Source organism: Eschrichtius robustus, chromosome 2 (assembly GCF_028021215.1).
Source record: "Eschrichtius robustus isolate mEscRob2 chromosome 2, mEscRob2.pri, whole genome shotgun sequence".
NCBI lineage: Eukaryota > Metazoa > Chordata > Mammalia > Artiodactyla > Eschrichtiidae > Eschrichtius > Eschrichtius robustus.
In genome coordinates this window covers 144,700,440-144,723,203 of record NC_090825.1, presented here as the reverse complement: position 1 = coordinate 144,723,203, position 22,764 = coordinate 144,700,440, and the positions used below count along the sequence as shown (strand labels likewise).

Here is a 22,764-nt window from a genome sequence, read left to right as displayed (position 1 = left end):
CACACCCCTGTGCCTGCCTCTCCTTCCCCAAGTGACACGCTTCTACTGCCCCGGTGCCAGGAAATTAACACTCGCCAGCGGCAACCCTCCACTACTAACCGAATGGGTCTGTGAACACCCAACTCCCTCGCTTTCCTCCCGGGATGATTCCGAGGGTGTGTTTTGCACTGTCCCCCACAGCTGTCCCGGAGGACTGAGCTCCAGATGCCCCCGGATGTAGCCTCCTAAATAAACCTCTCATAGTGGAACCCTTATTTCAAAGTCTGCTTCCGGGGGAAGCCAACTAAGACAACTATGAGACGTTTATTTAACCAGTCATTATTGGACGCCTGTTGTATACCAGGCATTGAGATGAGCCAGAGGCCCTCAGGCCCTGGGTCTCGCCCTCTCTCTTCCTCCTCCTCACCATGGACACCTTCAGCCCGTTTCACCTCCATTCTAGCCTACACATCAATTCCAGAGTCACCGTCAGGTCACGGTTCTCGTCACAGCCCTTTCCAGCTTAAAAACCCACAGTGGCTTTTCTCATGACCAAAAAGCAAGCTTCAAGCTCCCTAAATGGCCCTTGCGGAGCCCTTGACCAAGCCAGAGCAGTGCTCCCAGCAGACTTGGCTGTGATTCCTCCTCTTCCCTGTGTATACTGGGACCCAGCCTTCCCAGAGCACTGGGCTGGGCACACGCCGGGGTGAAGAGCATGGGCTTTGGAGCCAGAAGCCTGGCTCTGCTAGCCAGTGTCAATACCAGTGTGACCTTGGGCGGGTTATTTCACCACTCTGTGCCTTAGTTACCGCATCTGTGAATGGCGTAGCCGTGCCTACTCTACAGAGCCACTGTGAGGATTAGATGAGAGAATGCATATGAAGCATGTAGAACAGTGGCTGGGCACGGCGTCAGGGCTAGAAATATTGGCAGTTTTGGAGAGCACACAGCAGCTGCCTGTGTCGTGCCCTGCTTGGACGATATCCCCCGTTTGGTCCATTTAAGAAACCCCTTCAAGACCCCACTCAAGTATTAACTTCTCAGTGCAGTTTTCCCTTACCAGCAACTTACACCCAACCTAAGAAATAATTGCCCTCCATTTTTCAGTTCCATGGTATTTTACATCTATTTTTTGTACTAGCACTGTATTATGGTTAACTGAGCATGTATATGTGTGTGTGTATGTGTGTGTGTGTGTGTGTGTGTGTGTGTGTGTTGAGTCTTTTCAGAGCAGCCCATGCCATTCATTCCACTGCTTTAAGCCAAGAGCCGAAGATGTTAGCCACTTGGATATCTGAAGGAAGTGTTTTCTAGGAAGAGGAAAGCAAGAAAAGGCTCAAGGGAGGGTGTACCCTGATGTGGCCCAGGAGTAGCAGGGGGGCCATGTGGCTGGAGCAGAGTGAGCACGTGGGAGAGTGGAAGGAGGTCGAGACTGAGGGGTAAAGGGGTGGGGAGAGGTGGACAGAGCATGTGTGGATGGTGGCCCATCACAAGGACATTCACTTTCGCTCTGAGTGATATGGGAGCCATTGGAGGGTTTGAGCAAAGGAATGCCTTGATTAATGAGGGTTTTGGAAGGATCGCTCTAGCTGCTAGTGGAGAATAGGGTGTCGGGGAGCCAGGGTAGAACCAGGAGACTGGTTGGGGAGACTACTGCAAATCTGAATGCACTTCCTCCTCCTCTGTATTTGTCAGTTTTCCCTTCTGTCCTAACAACCCTAGCATCTCAGTGGCTTGCCAAAAATAAACATTTATTTTCCTCACTGATGGGTCATGGTTTGGCCGGCTTTGGCTGATTGCAGCTGAGCTCAGCTGAGCTCAGCAGGGCTTGGATTCGGGCTGTAGATTGGGTTCAGGGTCTTTCCTGTGACTTCTCATTCTCCTTGGCTTAGTGGCTCCCAGAGGCATATTTTTCTCATGGCAGATGGAAGAAGAGATGAGGTCCAGCCAGGTCACAGAAGCACATTTAAAGCCTCTGCTCACATCACACCCACCAACCTTCTGTTGGCCAAACCAAGGTACATGGCCAAGCCCAACATTAGGGGGGCAAGGAAGTATACACTGCCCGCTTGAATGGGAGATCCTGCTTAGGCACATGGCCAAAGCCTGGGGTGGATGATTCTATAGTGCAGAAGGAGAGAAGAAATTAGAAACAATAAACCAATTTACCACATCCTCTCTATTGCAATTACCCTCATCCAGCGTCGCCAAGTGTTGCCTGTCATCTTTCTATTTCTTTCATACATTCCTAACTCTGGTCCCCTTCGACTCACATACTGCCTCACACAATGGTCTCCTTCATAGAATCTCCCCCCATCAACTCTTGTTTCTCCCCGACAACACATCCTGCATGCCTCCGCCTGAGTTTTCCTCCTACGATGTTTCTTTCTTCACACCGATCCTGCTTGAGAAACTTCAGTGACTAACCATTTAGCAACACAGGGTTCCTCAAGTGCCAGTAATTTCTGTACCCTCTTCATGGTTTTGGTCAATCTGTAGAACACCTGTATTTTTTTTTTTTAAGATTTTTTTTTTTTTTAATGTGGACCATTTTAAAACTCTTTATTGAATTTGTTACAATATTGCTTCTGTTTTATGTTTTGGTTTTTTGGCGGCAAGGCATGTGGGATGTTAGCTCCCCAACCAGGGATCAAACCTGCACCCCCTGCATTGGAAGGTGAAGTCTTAACCACTGGACCGCCAGGGACGTCTCCACCTGTATTATTATTATTTAATATTTTCTATCATTTAACCTTAAGTCAGCTTACTTTTTTTTTTCTTAGCCTCGTCTTAAATCATAGTGACCACGAGAAAACTACATTTTTCTAAAAACATAAAAATACATGGTGATTAAGATAAACCTGCTTGTGCATTTACCCTCTGAAGTCACTAGAGGTATGATGATTGCTTTCAGGGACCCACTTGCCTCCTACACAGCTTCATCCCACCTGTCTAACCTTCACTCTCATCTTTGCATATTTCTGTTGCTGGGGTCATCATGGTCTCTTCCTTGTCTGTGCACCTGTTACAGAAGAATGTTAGCCCTTAGCCTTGGTCAGACTGCCCTCGGAGCCTGGAAGACCCTACCTCTTTCTCTCTTCCTGTCTATCCTTCAAGATTTGTGCCTCTTCCACGAACCCCCTTCCCCCTAGTTAGCTGGCTCTCACTTCCTGCTTTGCTTACAGTCTAGACCCATCACCCAGAGTCCCAGCTCAGGCTTTTCTCATCGTTTCACGTGTACTTATCTCACCAGCTTGGCTCACAAGTGCCCCAAGCCTCGCGTGGCTTGTGCCTGCCCAGTCTCTTTCCATCCAGCCCTCAGAGATTCTTCATCCTTCACTCTGCATATTAAAACAGGTGCTGTTTCCTTGATGCCCCATCGCAGTGTCTTTGACTGTTTCCTCTCGGCCCTTTCTCTGTCTTCCATCCCCTGGTTCATTCCTCCTTCTCTTTCGAGATGCTAATCAAATATTGCCTCTTCTGTGAAGCCACAAAGTCTCCTCCCACAACTTGCTGTATGTCCTTCTCTCTCAGCGTATGTCACGTGTGCCTGTGGTCACCAGTGTACTTATCTCCCTTCCCCACTAGACTGACTGTAAGCTCCTTAAGAAGTGGATCTGTCCCAGAGCATGACATGGAATAGGCACTTAGTAAACATTGAATTTCTCAATCAATTTAAATTTGAATTAAAGTGACCTGAACTTTGCTGTTTCAACGGGACTAGGCATTCTTTGAGGGCAGAGATCTTGCCTTCTCTCTTTTTTCTCCCCCATGTTGCTTGCCCCAGGTAGGCAAACAGTAGGTGCTTATTAAGTTTGCAGCAAGATGAGTTTCGTAGGAAACACAGGAGGTGGCTATGGTTGACAATGAAAATTGGTGCCAATTAAGATAGCTTAGCAATTCTAAGCTCTTTTAGGCCTAAGCTGATTTTGAACACCAAATGCATCATGATTTTGATAACTGAAGGCAAATGGGGCCGCGTTGGAGCCCTTTGCCTTTGTTCGTGATTAAAAGGAAAGATGCAATTATGTTAGGTACCTAGTCCTGTCTATTCTATATCAGCTCTGCATCTGGAGATGGTGTCAAATTCTTTTCAGGATGCAGTTGGTATTGTGTGTGTGTGCGTGTGTGTGCATGTGTGTGTGTGTGTGTGTGTGTGTGTAAAACAGAGAAAAAGAGAGATAGCAGTCCAGATGCCAACACACCTGGAATCTATTTGTGAGGATCACTGGTTCAGTCCACAGCTTGGACCATTCATTTATTTCTCACTAAGTGAACATCTGGGATTCAGTTTGAGACACCAACAAGTTTGGATGGGATCTCAAAGCCGTGGTTGGGATGAGGGACTGCTCGCCAGAGGTGGGAGTGAGAGAGGTGAGCAGGGGCTCTTAAACTATTCTGCAGACTTCAGTTCAAATGCAATAGCCAGAGGGTTGAGAAACCCTTCCCAGGCTGGAAAAGCATTAAAAAAAAGCGGGGATGGTGGGGGGCGGAGAGGATAACGAAAGGAGATTCAGTCAGATCAAAGCAATAATGCGATCTGAAAAGTGCCCCCTTTCTCCTTTTACCCTTCTCCACCCCATAGTGCTAAAAATGTCCAGGTATCTTCCTTTTCTAGGAAAAAAAAAAAAGAAGAAAAAAAAGTCGGGCCTTGATCAGAAAGGAAATGCTCTGAGGAAGTAAAATTCTAATTAGTTATAGATGAGAATTGGTCACAGATAATTACTCGACATTCCCTGGCTCATGCCTGGGAGGGCTTAAAAGATCTTTTTTTTGTTGCTAGATATGTAGACATATATCTAGATAACTAGATAAACACAGAGAGAAGCTCACCATCCTTAACAGATCTTGCAGAGCGCAAGTGTTTAGAACAGAAATGAAAGGGAAATTTGTCATTCACAAGCCAGGAATGTTTGAACCGTTCGCTGTCAGGCCTCTTTTTTTTCTTTTCTTTCTTTCCTTTTTTTTTTTTTTTTTTTACTTCGAACTTTCTCAAAACAAAAGTTCAATGGGTTCAAACAGGATCATTTTAAACAGTACCCTTCCAGAAAATTTGTGCTGAGTTGCACCTGCCGTTGGTGACATCTACCGACCAGAGTATTTCTCCTTCAGTTTGCATCTGTCATTTTCCTACCAGTGGGTTGAAGGGGTTGGAGACCCAGATGAAGGGCCTAGAATAATCCAGACAGAACATGGGAAATCTGTGGTGAGTTGTGCTCATGCCATCCTATTTAGAACCAGCTTTGCTGCATTGTTTTGAGGATTTTTAGGGTGGAGGGGAAATCCTATAGCTGCCTAAAGTATTTTTCTCTTAACTCCTAGTAGAAATGACTCAACATTAACTCAAGGCTGCTCAAGGCACGCTTAATGTCTTGGGGGAGCATGTTTTTAGAGAACAACACTAACTTCTAAGGAATTCTCAATCCTCCTTCCCTACCCAACACAGCTCTCCCATATTTATTCCCAGGCAGCACAGACAAGAGAGAGTTAGCCTTTGGGGGCCTGCTGCCTTTTTTTTTAGCACCTTTGTTTTACTAATATAGAAACCTCACTCTGATGCCCCACCTGGCGTAGGGACCCTTACCCTTACTCTGGCTTCACTTGGTTCTGAAACTGCCCCTTCTTGCCCCTCACCCCACTGTGCAATTCAGATGGCGTGCGCCTCGGGCTCCTTATTCTCAGGACCCTCTTTCAAGCACTGTGGCAAAAGTGTTTAATTTATGCTATTGTGATTGCAACCCTCCTGTTACCTGGGTGCAACACTCTGGAAGGTCTCTGACGGGCTACTCAGGTTTTAATAACCAGAAGTGAAGTAGCCAGTACGGGGGTGTTGCGGCAGTTGCATAGCAACTTTATAGTACTTTAAGTTTTCCACCAATTTGGCCATCTTCATCTCCTTTGCTCCTCAGTAATTCTGTGAAGTAGGTATCACTCACTCATTCATTCATCCATTCAACCAACCAACTAAACAACTAGCAAATATTTATTGAGCACCTCTTGGTTGCTAGAAACTATTCTAAGCTCTGAGTTGCAGTGAAAAAAAGAGACGAAGACCCTCTTCTCGGCATACTTCATCTTAGAATGGATATTCTAATCGAGATCATTATTCCCATTTTCACATGAAGAAACCAAGAAAAAGAGACAGGTTAAACTCTAAAGGACACACAGCTTACTTAGAGCTGGATTTAGAATCCAAGTATCCTAACCAGCTTCCAGAATAAGAATAGAATAAGGATCTTAGGACTCATCTCATCCAACCAACTGATTCTGTTGATACAGAAAACCAAGCCTCAGAGAGGGGCTGTGGTTCACACAGTCACACAGCTTTGGGGGGCAGAGCTAGGACCATAGCCCAGCTTCCCAAGCCCCAGCCCCGGGGCCCTGTCCATGAGTGCATGGACCCTGCAGTGGCCTAAGATTCACTGGATCTGCCATCATGTCACTGTCACTCTGTCTTAGTCCGTTCAGGCTGCTATAGCAAAGCACCACAGAGCGGGTAGCTTATTAGCAACAGAGATTTGTTTCTTACGGTTCTGGAGGCTGGAAGTCTGAGATCGTGGCCATGCTCTGGTTCTTCCGGGTTGCAGATTGCCAACATCTTGCTGTGTCCTCACATGGTAGAAGGGGCAAGGGATCTCTCTGGAGCCTCTTTTATAAATGCACTAATCCCATTCATGAAGCCTCTGCCCTCATATCCTAATCAGCTCTCCAAGGCCCCACCTCCTAATGCCATCATCTTGGGGGTTAGGATCTCAGCATATGAATTTGGGCGAGAGGAGGACACCAACATTGACACCACAGTGACCTCCCTTACTTCCTTAACCAACAGCTCTCATGACTTGTTTTCCTAAGTACTGTAAGCGCATTCCCTCAACTGCCTTGCCCAGTCTTGCCTTCCACAGACTCTTAGTACCAGACCTGCCATACCCTGTCCCCTAACCTCCGCCTTCCCTGTTCTTGCCACAGATGACCTGTCTTTGGCCCTGTCAAAGGCCACAGCCATCACTTGTGCACTGGAATCTCCTCTGTCACCTATTCAGGAGCCTCACTCTAAAAATTTCCCCCTCATCCCCTGCATCATTGATTTACCAGATCAGTCTCATCAGCATAGGAGCATGTTGCAATTTGCCCCATCCTAAAAAATAAAAACAAAACCTTTCTTCACCCCATTTCCCCTGCTAACTATCAACCCATTTTCTGTTCCCCTTTATAGCGAAATCCCTCCAAATTATTATTTTCCCTTGACCTTTGTCCTCCCACTCTTTCTTGAACCACTCCAGTTAATAGTTGCTGCCTAACTCTGTACCAAGCTGTTCTTTCTAAGTCACCGTGTTGCTCAGGTCAGTGTCGTCCTCATCTTTCTCTACCTCTTGGCCGCATTTGACTAACCAGTCCCTCCCTCCCTTTCTCCCTCCTTGGAACCCCATTTTCACTTGGCTTCCACAATTCCACCTTCTCTTGCTTCTCCTCCTACCACACTCTACCATTTCCTCCTCCCTCTGGTCTCTAATGGATGGTGCAGCCCAGGACTCAGTCCTAAATCCTCTTCCCTTCTTTTCTTCATTTCTCATGGTGGCTGTGGTTCCTGTATTTAAATACCATCTACATCTCTATTTTGGTCTTATCCCTGAAGCCCAGATTTGCATATCCAACCGTCTATTGGGTATCTCCACATGGATACTTATGGGCATATCAAATTTAACATGTCCAGTCTGGCCCCTCGCCAAACGTGCTCTGCCCACAGTCTTCCTCCAGCTCAGGTAACAACAGATCCGCACTTTCAGATGCACATGCCGAAACCTCAGCATCATCCTTCATTCTCCTCTCTCAAGCTTTGCCTCCAATCCATCAGCAAATCCAGTCTGCTCCACCTTCAAAATATTTTCTTCTTCACACCTCTGCAGCTACCACCTACGTAGCAGGGTAAAGAGAGTTCCCAGAGAAGGGAGGAGCATGTGCAGAAACCCTGAGGCAGGGGAAGATGCGGGACTGGAGTATCTCTGCAGGGATAAAGGCATGATGCTTGAGTCTGGGAGTTGCCTGCCCTATTGGCCTCGTTATGAAACAGGGTTGAAGCGATCGCTATGGGGATCTGAGTTTTGGCCACTGCCAAGCAGTCTGGCTGTCTGGAATGGATCTGGCCAGCTCTAAGGGATGTACATGTTTCTGTTAATTGCATGTGCGTTACGTCTGCAATGTATGTTGTGTGTGTCTGTGTGTGTGTGTTCATATGCATGCATAAGTATGCATTTTGTCCCACTCCAGACATCTTTCCCTGGACTCTGAGCCATCAGTGTACTAATGTAGTTCCATGTCCAATCTACTGGGGGATCCCCAGAAACCCCTGCTCATGACTTTAGTCCTAGATGAAGCAGCCTTTTTGTTCACAGACCTTTGGGGTTCCTTGTGTCGTTCTAGGCAAACATGACTTAGGCTTTATGGGTTGGTCACCATGGACCAAGATGACCCTCCGAGCCCTTGGCTCCTTCTCTGCAGAGCCAGGACTCCTGCCCTTCTTCCCCCCGCCCCCTTTTCTCCTCCTGAAATCAGGGTCTTCTGGAGACAGGGGTATTTGGGCACATGGCAGCAGCTGGGACAGGGGTCAAAGGCAAGGCAGGCTCAGGCCACCGATGTGCTCTGCTTTATCCCTAACAACCGTGTAATTGGAGGAAAATTGGTCCAATGTGAGGTGCTGGAAAGTTCAAAAAGGGTTGTTTCAGGGTCTTTGTGCCTGTTTTCTTTTCATGCTGGAGTGTTGAGTTGGAGCCCAGCAAGATCCTGGGCAAGCCCCAGAGCTCTCTAGAACTGGACAGATATCTCGGGACAGAGTCACCTACCAGGGCAGGCAGGGGCTGAGAATGCCCTTGGGGAACATCTGAATAAACAGACCTTTTAGGTCTGAGAGGAGAAGAAGGATAAATGCTCTTAAGAGATGGCTCAGGATTCCTGCCCCCTGGCCTGGGGGCAGTGATTTCCTGGGACCCTCAGAGCCGTCTTCTGAAACCAGAGGGGCAGGATCATTAAATAGGCTTTGGACAGTAAGGCCAAGGAAGCACAGGGTCAGTTTCCTAGTCTGCTTTGACTCAAGTTTCTCCAGCTATAAAATGAATAAATACTCTTATTACTGGCCTCCCTCTTAGGATTGTTGGGAAGCCTCCTGGTCAACCAAGCACCAAAGAGTTAAGGAAGCAGAATGGTGAAGGGGTTCAAAGTTCAGGTTTCAGTGTCAAAGAGACTTCTTTCCAAACCTTATTTATCAGCTGCGTGACTTTAGACAGGTTTCATTACCTCTCTGAGCCTCAGTTTCCTTGTGTAACATAATGACATTAGCAATGTGCCTTAAGGATGAGATGAGATAATGCATATAAAGCACCTCGCATAGCAGTTAGCCCACTGTAAGTGCCCTGCATGGATAGAAAAAAAGGAAGGAAGGAAGAACAACAAGATCAAAGAGATCATTATTATTGCTTTGGTTCTAAAGTGAGTTGGTTATTATGATAGTTCTCGCCAAATATTCAAGCGTCCCTGTAGATCTCCCAGCTTCCTTTGCAGTTAGGTTTGGCCATGTGACTAGTTCTGGCCAGTAGACTGAGAGTAGAAATGATATGAGTCATTGTGAGGTCAAGGAAATTAAGAGCTGGTGCGGCTCCTCCCTCCCTCTCATCCCCAACACACTGACCTTGGGGGCCACATGTTCTCTATGGCAGCGGTCCCCAACCTTGTTGGCACCAGGGACCGGTTTCGTGGAAGACAGTTTTTCCACGGACGTGGGGGAGGGGGGAGGATGGTTCGGGCAGTAATGTGAACGATGGGGAGCGAAGGGGAGCAGCACATGAAGCTTTTGCTGGCTCACCTGCCGCTCACCTCCTGCTGTGCAGCCCGGTTCCTAACAGGCTGCGGACCGGTACTGGTCCACGGCCCGGGGGTTGGGGACCCCTGCTCTATGACATCTTAGAGATGGAGTCAAGCCTTTATGTGAGTGTGGAGTCTGTGTCCACTGTGTTAACCCAGTGAGATTTCGGAGTTCCTTTGTTACTGCTAATAGCCTTGCTGACCGATATAGTCATCTATGAAGGAGAAATACATCTCCCCTACTCCTGACCTCCTGGGGCATCTAAGGATGATGATAATGATAATAACAGTGGCTGTAACAGCTACCATTTATCGAGCCTTTGAGAAATACTGCAAAGCCCATCGCAGATGTTAAACTATTCAGGTATCTCACGAGGTTCATGTTTTGCTATTACATAATAATTGTGTTCCTAGAGTAAACTGTATTTTCTTAAAGGGTTCTCTTAAAAACTTCAGTGAGGAAAAAAACTGCTTAGGGCAAGAGTTTTAGACTATGACAACACAGTTATTGCTCTTACAGAAATGTCAAAAGTAAAGGGTTTTAATTGCTATTAGGACATTCTGAAGTTACAAACTACAAATAACAGATTTTCAGAACGGACATAAGCCAACCTAAAGGTCATTGAGCAAATGCTGAATTCCATGGAAGACAAGATTCAGGTCAACTTGCTTCCAGACCATCAAAATAAATTGTGGCTTGGTCCAGAAGCGCTAGTAAAAAGGAAACCCCATTAGATCTCAAGAAAGCTGCAACCCTCCCCCGCCCCTGCAAAAAAAAAAAAACCCAAAACAAAAAACCCTAAAAATACATTATTTAAAAAAAAAAAAGGGAATACCAGTGGCAAAGAACAGCCAGTCACCGACTAAAGTGGCCCGTGGGTGTTGAAGCTGGAGGCCAATAGGCTCTCCTCTGATACACGCAGGGATCCTTTCTGATCATGACAGTGGTGTAAACCAACAACCAGCACAAATTGAGTTCCTTGCTGAACTGATCAGGTTACATCCAATTTGCATTATGAAAATTTGCATAGCAGGAAAAAGCCTGAATCTGATTTGTCTGGCAGATGAGGAAACCAAGAAAATATGAGGCCATCAGTGGCTACAGTGAGCAACTACGGAAACAACCCCTATTCAAGGTTCTCTGCTTTTTTGACTCTGCTCAACTCAGAGTTCCCCTGATGTATAGTGACATCTGCATCTCCTCATGAATGAGCGTGCCACCTCTGAGCTGGGATTCGAGGCCTCTGAGTTTGGTTCTGCCCTTCTCTTGGGGTCTGCCAAGACGTCTTGGGCCTATCCATCCCTCCACTTGGGGAATGCCTGGAGCTTCCGCTCTGAATAGCAAAGCCGCTTTGGTCCTTGTCGGTGTTTCTGAAAATACCAGTAGACCTGGAAGGTGTCCAGGCTGCCTAGGAAAGTGCCTGGAGAAGGGGATTCACTTGATTTCATTACAAAAGCAAACAGTCCTGGTGACCTTTGGGAATTAGCACATTTTGACTTCCTCCCTCCCTCAGGCCTTCGCTGGGCAGCTGAACATTCCACACCTCCCTGAGAAAGGGGAAGCACTTTGAGTGGGTGCTGGGGCCTGTTGCTGACTAAGCATTGCCTCCTTCCGGCCTGGAGGCCTCTCACCCGTCCTGCACCGACTGAGGGGACGAACTGGCCCCGTCCTTTCTTGCCTTGCTGCCCAGTAGGTCAGTAGTGAGGCAGGTGAGTCTGGAAGCCGAGTCTTCAAGAAGATTCTGGAGGATGCGGACAGGTTCAAGCAACTGGGCCCTCTGGGAGTTCTGTTGACCTGCAAACAGGATGGCTCCCCTCACCCAGCGCAGGAAGGCTATTGCTTTTTCAGGCTCCCCTAATTGGCCATTCCCACCTTATGATTTACTCATGAAATTCAACAGGCCCTTACTGAAGGCCCCCTTGCATGCCTGGGGCTGTGTCAGCTCACAATGGGTCACTGAGTAGATATTAGACCTATTTCCCACTCTCAAGGACCTTCAGAACTTAACGGGAAGACGAGACCCACGTATGAGGTAATAAATCACAACAGTCTGTAATAAGGGCTAAATTAAATACCATCGTTATCCATGGTAGTTAAGAGCCCAGGTTTGGCATTAGATGTGTGGGTTCAAATCCCACCACCATCATCTTGGCTGAGTTTGACTTTGGGCAAGTGCCTTAACCTTCTTAGGCCTCTGTTTCCTTATTATAGGTTGACCAAGGGTACTAGCCTCAAGCACTTCTGTGGGGAATTAAATGAGCTGGCATATGTGAAGCGCCTTGTACAGTGCCTGACTCATGGTCTTAGGGTTATTACCAGCTACTGCTACTAGTTGTCAAAATATATTTGAGGGACCCCAGTAGTTTAGAAATCCTGAATCTAAACACACCCCCTTCTGCATAATGATCCTCTCGTCTTTATTCCTTTCAGCACTGATTGGTCATTTTGACTGATCGGTTTCCCAAGCTGGAGCCCTGGGGGCCCTCATATGCATTTAATCACAAAACCCTGTTGATTAGACCTCACATCTGTGTCCTCCATATGGCTCTTACACTTAACTGGGTCCTCACACAGCCACGCTGATGACTCAGGAGCCCTCTTGACTGCTCACCTTGCTTTTGATTTCACCCTCTTCCAAACAAGCCTTACTGCTACTCAAGAGAACTTGTTAAAATCCAAAACAGATTATCATTTCCTTGCTCAGACTCTTTCTGTGGCTCCCTCTGACTCTCAGTAAACAGCCAAGCCCAAATCCTTGATCATGACCCACAAGGGCCCTCATTGATATGACCCCTGCCTAGCTCTAGAGCTTCATCGCCTGTGTTTCTCAAGTCACCTCCAAGTCCCAGCAATGCAGCCCTGTGCCCCAAATTCTCCTCCGTCTCCTGGTCCTCCATAGTCATGCACATACACCTCTCAAAGTCTAGAACCCTTTGTCCCTATCTCCTGAAGAGTCAAAATTATGCTTAAAAAAAAAAAAAAAAACAACAAAAACCCTCCAAACCACTTTCTTTGGGAAACCTTCCTTTCCCAGGTCTGGCTTAGCTGCCCCTCCTCTGTGCTCCCACAGTAGCTTTGCTTACAAGATCATGCTGCAGATTTTTGTTTTCATGTCTGTCTCCTTCGCTAGCATCTGACCTTCTTCATCTACATCTTATTCATGCAGGTGCAGGAAGGGACTGTATCTTATTCATCTTTATATGTTCATACTGATAAATGACTAGGAAGATGGATGGATGGATAAATGGACAAATGGGTAGATGGATGGATAGGTGAATTGTTGGATAGAATAGTGGATGGATGGACGGACGGATGGACGGATGGATGGACAGACAGATGGGTAGAGGGTGGTTTTATGAATGGATAATGGATAGATAAATGAAGGAATTCAATAAAGTGGCAAAAACCTCTAATTAGATCTTGCGGCCATCAGTGGCACTGCCGAGACAAGGCTCCCTTTCTTGGAGCTTCATAGTTCAGGCCGAAAAGCAGAATGACCTTGCAACTAGCAGCCAGTGGGTTTTTTTGACCTTGATGCTCCCCATTGTTCCAGCAGGAAGGCTGAGAAGGAGTGTTGATCTTAGAGGGAGAGTGGACAGCCAGGTGGGCTTTATCCCATCATTGACCCAGCCTATAGCCTTTCTGCTGACCTCCTCAGGTCTGCCCTCATACGAGTCCCATTCAGTCCTTTTTTTCATCCAGGCATCATGGATTTATTTCCACCTTGAACCATGGCAGATTTCCGCCTCTGGTTCCAGGGTGACAGAGCAGCAGATGGCATGAGTGATGGAGGATGCCTTGACCAATAGCCGCTGTGTGTGGCCCAGCGCTTACCTGTTCTTCTGTCAGGAGAAGAGCACGTTTCACTCTGTTCATTTTCCTGTTCAGGAGCTGCTCTTAGAGCAGCCACGTGAGAAGTTCACCTTATGCAGCTTGGAGCCTTTATCAGCTCTTCGAGGAAGACCTTTCAGGCCGACCTGGTTCACTAAATAAACACAGATAAATCTTGGAATGGAATGAACTAGAAACGAAATGTCCTGTCGAGCTCCTCTTGATACAGAGAACCAGCATGCTGCCCTCCCAAGCTGAAGTGGAAAGACCCTGAGGCTTTTGGGAGAAGAGCCCAGCCCAGCCACCCTGGAATCCTCATTCAGGGTTTATGAAGCAGCAGGCAGCACACAATTGACTAAATTTGGTTGTGTTTTTTATTTTTGTCCAGCCACAAATACCGGCAAAGAACTGAAAACGATTCCTTCCCTTCCTGGAGCCTCGGAGCCAAGCTGGTTTTATTTTTAGCTTCAACTCTGGTTTTGAGCTTTTAGGGCACTCAATACCCTCCCCACTGCAGGCAGCGGTGGGCCGATTTCAAGACTTTTGTCTAAACTGGAGCGTTGGTTGTCTGAGTGTAACTCTCACCAGGCTTTGTGCAGCTGTGGCAATAGAGGGTTGTTCCAGACAGACCCACCTAGAGACCCACTTCTATTCTTGGGGACTCCAAGGGCATCCTTTTCAGGGAGGGAAATGTACTCAGGGTGGATGGTTGTCTGGGCTGGGGCAGAGGAGGTGGCAACCCTGGATGAAAGGAAGCAGAGGCAAAAAGAAGACTAGGGAGGGGAGAAAAGAAGGGGAAGGCAGCTGTCACAGATTGAAAGCCTTCGAGTAACACAGTGGTTCAGAACCAGGCTCTGGAGGCAGACCCCCGGGGTCTACATCCTGCCTCCGCCACTTCCTGTCACAGTGGCCTTGCAGAATGGGCTCAACTGCTCCAGGGGTCGATGTCTTTATCTGTGAGATGTGGGTAGTTATGACACCAGCCTCTGAGCTGCGCTGCTTGAGATCCTACCCCTCTAGCACGTGGCGTAGTGTCTGACACGCATTTGTGCCGCAACTCATTTCAATTATTATTGCCATGCTCTCATTGCAATGCTAGACACTTATGCATACAGTGTGTCATTAAAACTTACTGTAACTCACTGAGTAGGGTTATTTGGCCGTTGGAAAACGGAGGCTCAAGGAGTTAGGTAACTTCCCCGAGGTCCCATGGCGAGAGCATGATAGAGCCCGACCTGAACCCAGCGTGACCAACCCCAAAGTCATAGCACCACGCCTTCTCTGGGACCAGTGCTTCCCCGTGTTAGAAAGGGGCTTATCACTGGCTGTATGAGAACTGCTCTAGACAAGGAGCTAGACTCCCCCTCCCCCTCCTCTCCTCTGGGCTCCCCCCTTTCCTCCCACTTTGGTGACAGGAACACACAAAGAGCAGATACTGGGAGTGATCAAAAGAGCACTGGTCAAATCCATAGAGACAGAAAATAGAACGGTGGCTGCCAGGGACGAGGGGAGGGGGCCCTGGGGTGGGGTTGTTTAATGGGTACAGCGTTTCAGATTTGCAAGATGAAAAAGCTCTGGACATCTGTCGCACAGCAGTGAGAATATACTTAACACTACAGAACTGGACACTTAAAAATGGTTAAGATGGTCAATTTTATGGTAGGGCTTTCGTTTTAACCACAGTTAAACAAACGAAAACAAAGCAAAACGAAAAAGAGCCCAGGGAGGCAGGTTGCCGTTTCGGTGGGGCAGGGAATTTGAGCGTATCTTGTCCCACTTGCCAGCCTTTTCTCAGGCTTCCTTACAGTCAGGAGTGTCACCAGCAGCTCCGCGGGCCCACCCCTGCCCCGCACCACGGGAACCCCTTCAGGGCTGAGCTGCACGCTTCTGACTTGAGGTGCTGAATGCTCCTCTCACGTGCTCTGCCCTTGCAAACTTCCTTCTCGTCCCCTGTCCCTCTGAAGTTTTTGTCCTTCAACCTGGAACGAAAAGGGGAAAATAGCAATCCCCCCGACCCCCAGGGGATCACGTCTGCATGATGTGGTGGAGGAAGTGTGGGCTATGGGGACAGAAGCTGGGAAGAAGCTCACCTTTTCTTCTCTTCAGTTCGCTTAGCTCTAGATGGGATAACACATGTTTTCCACGTAGCCAAATATGCACAGTTAAAGCGGAGAAGTTCAGCCGGGCTATAAACTGCTCTTCTGTACGAGGAGATTCTGGAGAGGGAGATTCTGAGGATTCTGGGGACAGGAGATTTGGGGACACTGGTCTGGGCTTCCCTGATTAGGCCGCGTAAAGATGCTTGGACAGAGAGGCCTGGGAATGAGCACGGGGCAGGCTCTCCCGCTTGGCCTCACGCTCCCGGGAGAGCAGGCTTCGTGGAGAGCACAACGACTTACGGTCCCTCGGAAACTCAGATGGCCTTCTTTTCTGTGGGCATCAGCATGGACCGTTCTCAGGAGAGAGTCTGGCTCTGTTGCCACCACCCAACGTGGGACACCCCTCCTGGGCTGAGTTTTACCTCTAGGTCTACACACCTCGACCATGATCCCTGACCCAGGGCCGACTTTGCCATTAGGCACAGCGGGGACAGCACCCAGGGCTGACAGTACTTTTTAGGGACCCATGAAAATGGTTTAATTTCTTTTAACATTAGAGGAAAGGGATGAGTGTTCAGGTCAAAGGAAATGTTATATAATATTAATATATTTGTTTTTATACCAACACAGTTATAAAATACAATATTTACTTTTTTTAAGTAGGGGAGGGGGCCCACAGAGGCAAAAATGCTCAGGGCCCATGGCAGTCATAATGCAGCCCAGCTCTGGTCTGAAAAGCCAGGCTGGCAGGGATTCCATTTGGCCCTTTAACCCCTGGTGATCTGCCCCACCCTCTTCTCTGTTCCTATAACGACTGCTGTGTGTCCCACTGCTCCTCACCACTTAGGATCTGGAATATTCTCTCTGGTATTTTGTTCATTTTTAGGGACCCATTTCACATGCCCATTGCATCACTTGGCAATAGCTAGCTACCGCAGGCACATGTTGAGAAAAGTTCAAAAGCCTGTCTGAGGTTCGTGGGAAAGAATGTCATGATCAGTTAGTGATGCCCCTCCGAGGCTCGTGAAGGGGGGTGTGGCAGGAAGCATGTTGTGTTCCTGCTTCCGACTGACCTTGGCCTTTTTATCCTCAACTTGACTCCCAGCTCCGCGAGTTAAAAGAGTATGCCTTACACGTGCTGAGCATCCCACGTTGAAAGATCTAGAAGCCTCTTAATACCCGTTGATCGATGGACCGAAGGGGTGTCTGTAAGTACTCTTGATCCCGTTTCATGTCCCCTTGACATCTTTTCATTCTTTTTTTCCCCCTTCAGGCGCCTGAACAAGAATAAACTCCAGGTCCTCCCGGAACTGCTTTTCCAGAGCAACCCGAAGCTCACCAGACTGTGAGTAGAATGGAGTTGTGTTCCCTACCTGGTGTCTTGTCCGGCTTTGCTGATGCCGAGGATGCGGTTGCCTTAGCGTGGGGAGCCCTGAGCCGTGTGGACCTTGGCAGTGAGTCCGTGCATGTGGGCGCTTGGAGCCAGGCTTCAGCGTGCTGGGTCCTCACACTCCCCTCCAGCCCGCCTTTCGTGCGTCCGTCCTTCCCAGATCATCCGCTTACGTGGCCGGTGAGGGCTGTGGACCTGTGGTAGCGCATCTCTCCTTTGCAAGGAGGGAGGAAACTCTTCCTTTTAACTTGGGTCTGAATTAACCTCAGGGAAATGCCCTGAGGGTGGGCTTGGAGGTGAATTGATTTACACAAGACTGCCAGTGGTCTCAGAGGAGGGCAGTGGTTTGGGTTAAGCATTTCAACCTCACCTCCTTGCTGGCCAGAAGGATTTCTGCCCTTTGCTTGCTTCCTACCGCTGCCAGTCTGGGAACCCTGGGTCTGGAGATCTGTGATTTTGTGGGAAAAGAAAGAAACGCTTTGAATTTTGCTTTATGTTCGGTAACGGTCCAGGGTATAACGGGGGGTTGGGGGAGACTTGCACATTCTCTGTGTATTTATTCAGCGTGAGAGTTTGGATACTGAAGAGCTGGAGTTGCACGTCGCGATGGAGATTGTGATTCATATGTTGGGGTTATTAGGCAAGTGCTAATTATTGACAGTGAACAACTCCATGACTTTGAACCTGAAAGTCCTACCGGCAGTAACTAGTGTACATTATAGGGTGAATTGGTTGCCCAAGGCTTGACTTTCTGGCTGGAGCAATAAGTATCCGACTGCTTAGCAGTCAGGCAGTGAGATCTACGGCCTGGCTGGGAAGACTCTAACCTTACCGGGGAGGCTGCAAAGTGGTAGCCTCCCTTCTCATTTCCGGTGGCTGTGTTTAATACCTCTGTAGGCAGTCCGCCGATGCGTGTAGATAAATTGGGAAATATGAAACGCCTGTTTGCGTGTGCACTTAAGAATGAGTTCTGAATGAGGAATCGGTATCTCTCTCTCTACACACACACAGAGACTGTATACATAAATGTACTTGCAAGGGCACTTGGCTGCAACAGGAACGGACTGGGGTTGGCTGGTGTTTCAAGGGTACCGCGACCTTGCTTGCCTTCTCCGGGACACACCTGTACTTTGTCACGGTCTCCTCTTGCTGCTACTCCCTTCCTCTGGCTCAGTCCACCCGGCTGATGGTGCTAAATGAGGGAAAGAGCATGCCTCCCTTTCCACTCTTCTGCTCTGAATCCACCTTGATGGACGTGAGGGTGCATGAGGTGCTGTTGCTGGGCTGAATGAGCAACAGCAAGTGGGCAGACGGGGAAACCACTCTGGTTTTTAACTTCCTCTTCCCTGTACAGTTCTTTCCTTAAATGCTCACCTAATAGCCATCTCTCCACCCAGCATTACCTTCTGCTTTTCAACTAAATAACGCAGACAGTATGCTGTTCATCTGGAATCTCAGCGTCACTTTGGAGGCAAGTAAAAGGTGCTTATGGGACTGGGGCTGCTGGGCAGCTTTGAGCGGGTAGGTCTGAGAGTTCCAGTTGCTGCAGGAGGTCAGGGGGGCTGATTCTTGCTCCCCACGGCCACCAGGTGAGGCCCATTTTAGGCGGGGCTGGTCTTGATCCAGGCAGAGGAGGAGTTTCAGGCCGTGATAACAGGTCTCTGCCGTGCTGCGGGCCAGGCCCAGGCAGGTAGCACAGGGGCATGGGAAAGTCCAGTGTCCTAAAGGCCACTTTCTAACTGAAAGAGGTCGGGAGAGCCACTTTCCCTTCTGTGCCTAAATGTCTTCATCAGTAAATGGGAGATGCCCCATCTTCCCTTCTACCCACCTCACCAAGGAGCTGTACGTATCCGATGAGATTATGGTGGGCATGCATTTTCTAGGGTTTAAAGTGCTGTGTGAGTGCAGTTACCAAGATAGCTATTGTTACTCCTGCAATTCCCATCTTCACAACTTGTTTCTAATCTCCTTTCTCTGGGAGACATGAAGAAACCAGGAGCTGCCGTGGGCCCTGAGATCTGTTGCACAGAGCTTTTGCCCTCAAGCCAGAGAGCTGCAGCTGGGAAGGCAGGGAGGACGTTTGGCTCGTTTTGGTTTCTGCCCCTCTCCAGGTCCCCAGCCAGGCCCAATGTGACACACAGGCACTCAGGAATGGGTGGATGAATAAATGAATGATACAGGCCTCAGGGTATGAACCATGTTCTGAGGGAACTTTGAATCTTTTATCCACCATTCCTTCATTCACTCATTCGTTTGTTCGTTCATTCGTTCATTCAATAAGCTTTTCCCAGGTGCTTGTTCCAGCCTGGCCTCTGTGCTGGGTGTTAAACTGCAGATATGAAGGTTGCCCAGTTCTCTATGTGCCCTATCATGACACATTCTGAATGGCTGCCAAAGAGCTGAGAGCTAAATACATACTTTTTTTCATTGAAGCAGCTCTATTAACCCAGGCTTGGGCTATAATCAGCAATCCCTTTTTCTCTCTGGGCTTGATCTTTGATTTTTCTTAATGACCCTATTGTGTCTTTGTCTTATTTTGTCAGCCACTCCAGGGCCTTTGTGGAAGTAAGCAGGGTACAAATTAGAAATCAATAAATGTGCAATCATGAGTGTGTATACATATGCCACTGGCTCTGTTTTAAAAGAGCACTGCATCTCAATAGACTCAGTGAGCCATTTTCCAGGGAATGCTAAATGGGGCTGCTGGGTGGCTGTCTCCTCCACAGTCGGCCATGTAGTTTAAACAGCAATTCTGACGCACCTTTTCTTATTAGATCTATAGACAAAGACTGCTTAATATTCAATGATTATCTGAAAAATACCTTTTGGAAAGGCTATGGTCGTATAATAAGACATGTAGTGATGGGAAAGGGAAACAATATTTATTGAGAACCTATTATATATATATGATTATAATATTACCACTAACTAGTAAGTGGCAGAAATGTGACAAATTAGTTTAACTCAGAGGGGAAATATGTGAGTTAATGTGCATGAGAAGGCCAGTGGTAGTTATGGTTGGCTTTAGGAACAGCTGGAGCCAGGGGCATGGTGGTGTCGTCGGGACTTCATCTCACTCCCTCCAGCCCTAGGAAGAGTGCACGGGATGGCAGGCAAAAGCAGAAGACTCTGAGGGCAGTAACCTAGCAAGCAGGGTGGAGAGGGTGTCCTCAACAGCAGTCCTGCAGAGAAGAACTGAGGGTCAATTGCTTACCTTGGTCGCACGTCCAGCTCTGAGCAGATGCTGTTCCTGGTGAGATGGTGTCCTCTGATTGACCAAGTTTGGGCCATGCGTCCATCACAGTTGTTTGCAGATGAGGGTGTGCAGGGCCTGGGAATGGGTTTCCCAAAGGGAAGAGTAATTCTGTTATCAGAGGACAGGGGAAGACATACTAGACTTGAACACAGCAGACATCTACAAGTTTATTGAGCATCTAGTCGGTTCAGTTCCCTGTGCTTTCATTGAATGGTTTGGATCCTCACAATAACGCTTCAAGATAATAACAATAGCAAACACAATGAGTGTCGGGTGCTCTTCTGAGCACTTCACATATAACTTGTTTGACACTCCTAACGATGCTATGGGGTAGGGACTATGAGTACTATTCTGTAGATGTGAAACTGAGGCTCAAAGAGGTCAAAGAACTTGCTCAGCATCATACAGTTACTCCGCGACAGAACCAGGAATCTAATGTGGGTAATCTGACTCCGAAGCCTGTGCTTTTTTTCTACTACAATTAACTCCCTGCCTCAATACTCCCACTTTACAGATGAGGAAACTGAGGCCCAGAGTTTAAATTACTTGTCCATATATCCCGTATTTCTAAGCAGCAGCACTGGGCACTCTGCCTCAATACTCAGATTTAGCCTTCACACCAATCCTGCAAAGAGAATCATTATTAAATCTACTTCTGCCTCCGCTCGCCGCAACTAGAGAAAGCCCTCGCACAGCAGCGAAGACCCAATGCAGCCAAAAATAAATAAATAAAATAAGTAAATTTATTTAAAAAAAAAAAAAATCTACTTCTAAAGCGTAGAAGTGTTATCTGACTTACCCATAGCTGTATAACCAGGATACAACGGCATGGGGAAAGAAACGCATGTGTGTTGCTGCCAAGTACCTCTGTTTTCTACCATGCCACACTGCTGTGCTAACTGTTGTGGAGAGCTGAAGTCATGCTAAAAAGGATTGGTGATGGACCTGTCATACATCCAAGTGCTTCTGTCAGGCCTTGGCTGGTTACCCCGCCCCACCCCCCTTAGATGCAGCACCGTCTGATTCATTGGTGCATGTGTATAGTAGCGATGTATCCACCCTCTTACTCTGTCCTTCAGCGCCTAGAGCACGAGCCATAGAATGCTAGAGCTCAGAAGTGCCCTGAGGCTTAGGTAATACCACTGTGGTCTGTAAAACACCCAGCAAGGTCTCTTTCCTGCTTTGGGCACTCAATAAATATTAGCTCACTCCTGTCCTGATGTATATTATAAGGTTTTCAAGGGTCAGGACTGTACTTCTGCTCTTTCTAGGTTTCCTATCACTCTTGACTGAGCACAGGAGATGGCAGTAAAGTGAAAAGGTTAAGGGGCTGCCAGTTACTTGCTGTGAGACCATGGGCAAATTACTTAACCTCTCTGGGTCTCAGGTTCTTCATCAGTAAAGTAGACAATAATAGAACCTACTTCTCCAGATTGTTGTGAGGTAAATGGAAATAGCCCGGGGACAACCTTTAGCATTGACTATAGCCCATAGTAAAGTGCTCAGTGAAAGACGGCTATGGTTAACTTTTGCTGGTTGACTGATAGGAATGGTGCATATGCTGGGGCTTTGGCATCTCTGGTGTAAACATTTCAGCACCTCTCAAAGAGTTCAGGCTCCAAAATAAATGAGGGTTGAGGGAGCACTGCACCGGGAGTGGGAAGATCCTGATCCTCCTACTGGCTCGGCCACCCACAAGCTGTGTGACCTTAGGCATGTTACTTCATCTCTCTGGGCCTCATCTAGAGAGGCTGGGATGAAGCATGGTCTGTTACGTGGTCTGTAAGTTACGAATTTCTCCTTTTTGGCCTCTCCTTCAAGCTTTCTCTTTTACCTACACATGGGGGAAGGAGGGAAGGATTTCTGGTGATTCGGAAGTTAAGTGGTTAATGTTGCCAGAAATTCCTTAGAAGAAGCAAAAGACAAGATGAAAACAGTAATTAAAAGCTGTCTGCCTTGCACCAGATTAGGGAGCTTTGAAGGGGATGAGAGGCACACAGTGGTCCACAACTGTTTTTTTTTTTTAAATTTGACTTTGCCATGTGAGGATGAGCAGACCACTGGGGTCCTTCTGGTCCACGTCTCCTGGATTCATGTCCAAAGAGTCCGTTACATATTTGGTAGTGGTTTAAAGCCTGTTGCTGAAGAAGCAGTTGTGCTAGCAGCAGGACGGAGGCCCCCGATTATTCTTCACACAGTCCTACTAGGTATTTGGCAGATTTAAAACATGCCACTGGGGTTAAACCGCTGTCGCTCACTTGGGTCAGTGGAGTTGCAAGAGACTTGGGAAGTTAATCCCCGGGCAGCTGAAAACAACATGAAATGTGACCAGCCAAGTTAACCCCAAGTCACTGGG

General features: G+C 47.8%; 1 protein-coding gene across 3 annotated transcripts in view; it reads left to right on the top strand.

Moving 5' to 3' along the window:
* SLIT3 (slit guidance ligand 3) overlaps nucleotides 1–22,764 on the top strand; it is a 619,979-nt gene that overhangs the window by 87,109 nt on the left and 510,106 nt on the right. For all 3 annotated transcript variants that reach the window (XM_068536340.1, XM_068536341.1, XM_068536339.1), the window contains exon 4: nucleotides 17,036–17,107. In XM_068536340.1, the coding sequence (XP_068392441.1) occupies nucleotides 17,036–17,107 (72 nt within the window). The remainder of the gene's footprint in view (nucleotides 1–17,035; nucleotides 17,108–22,764) is intronic.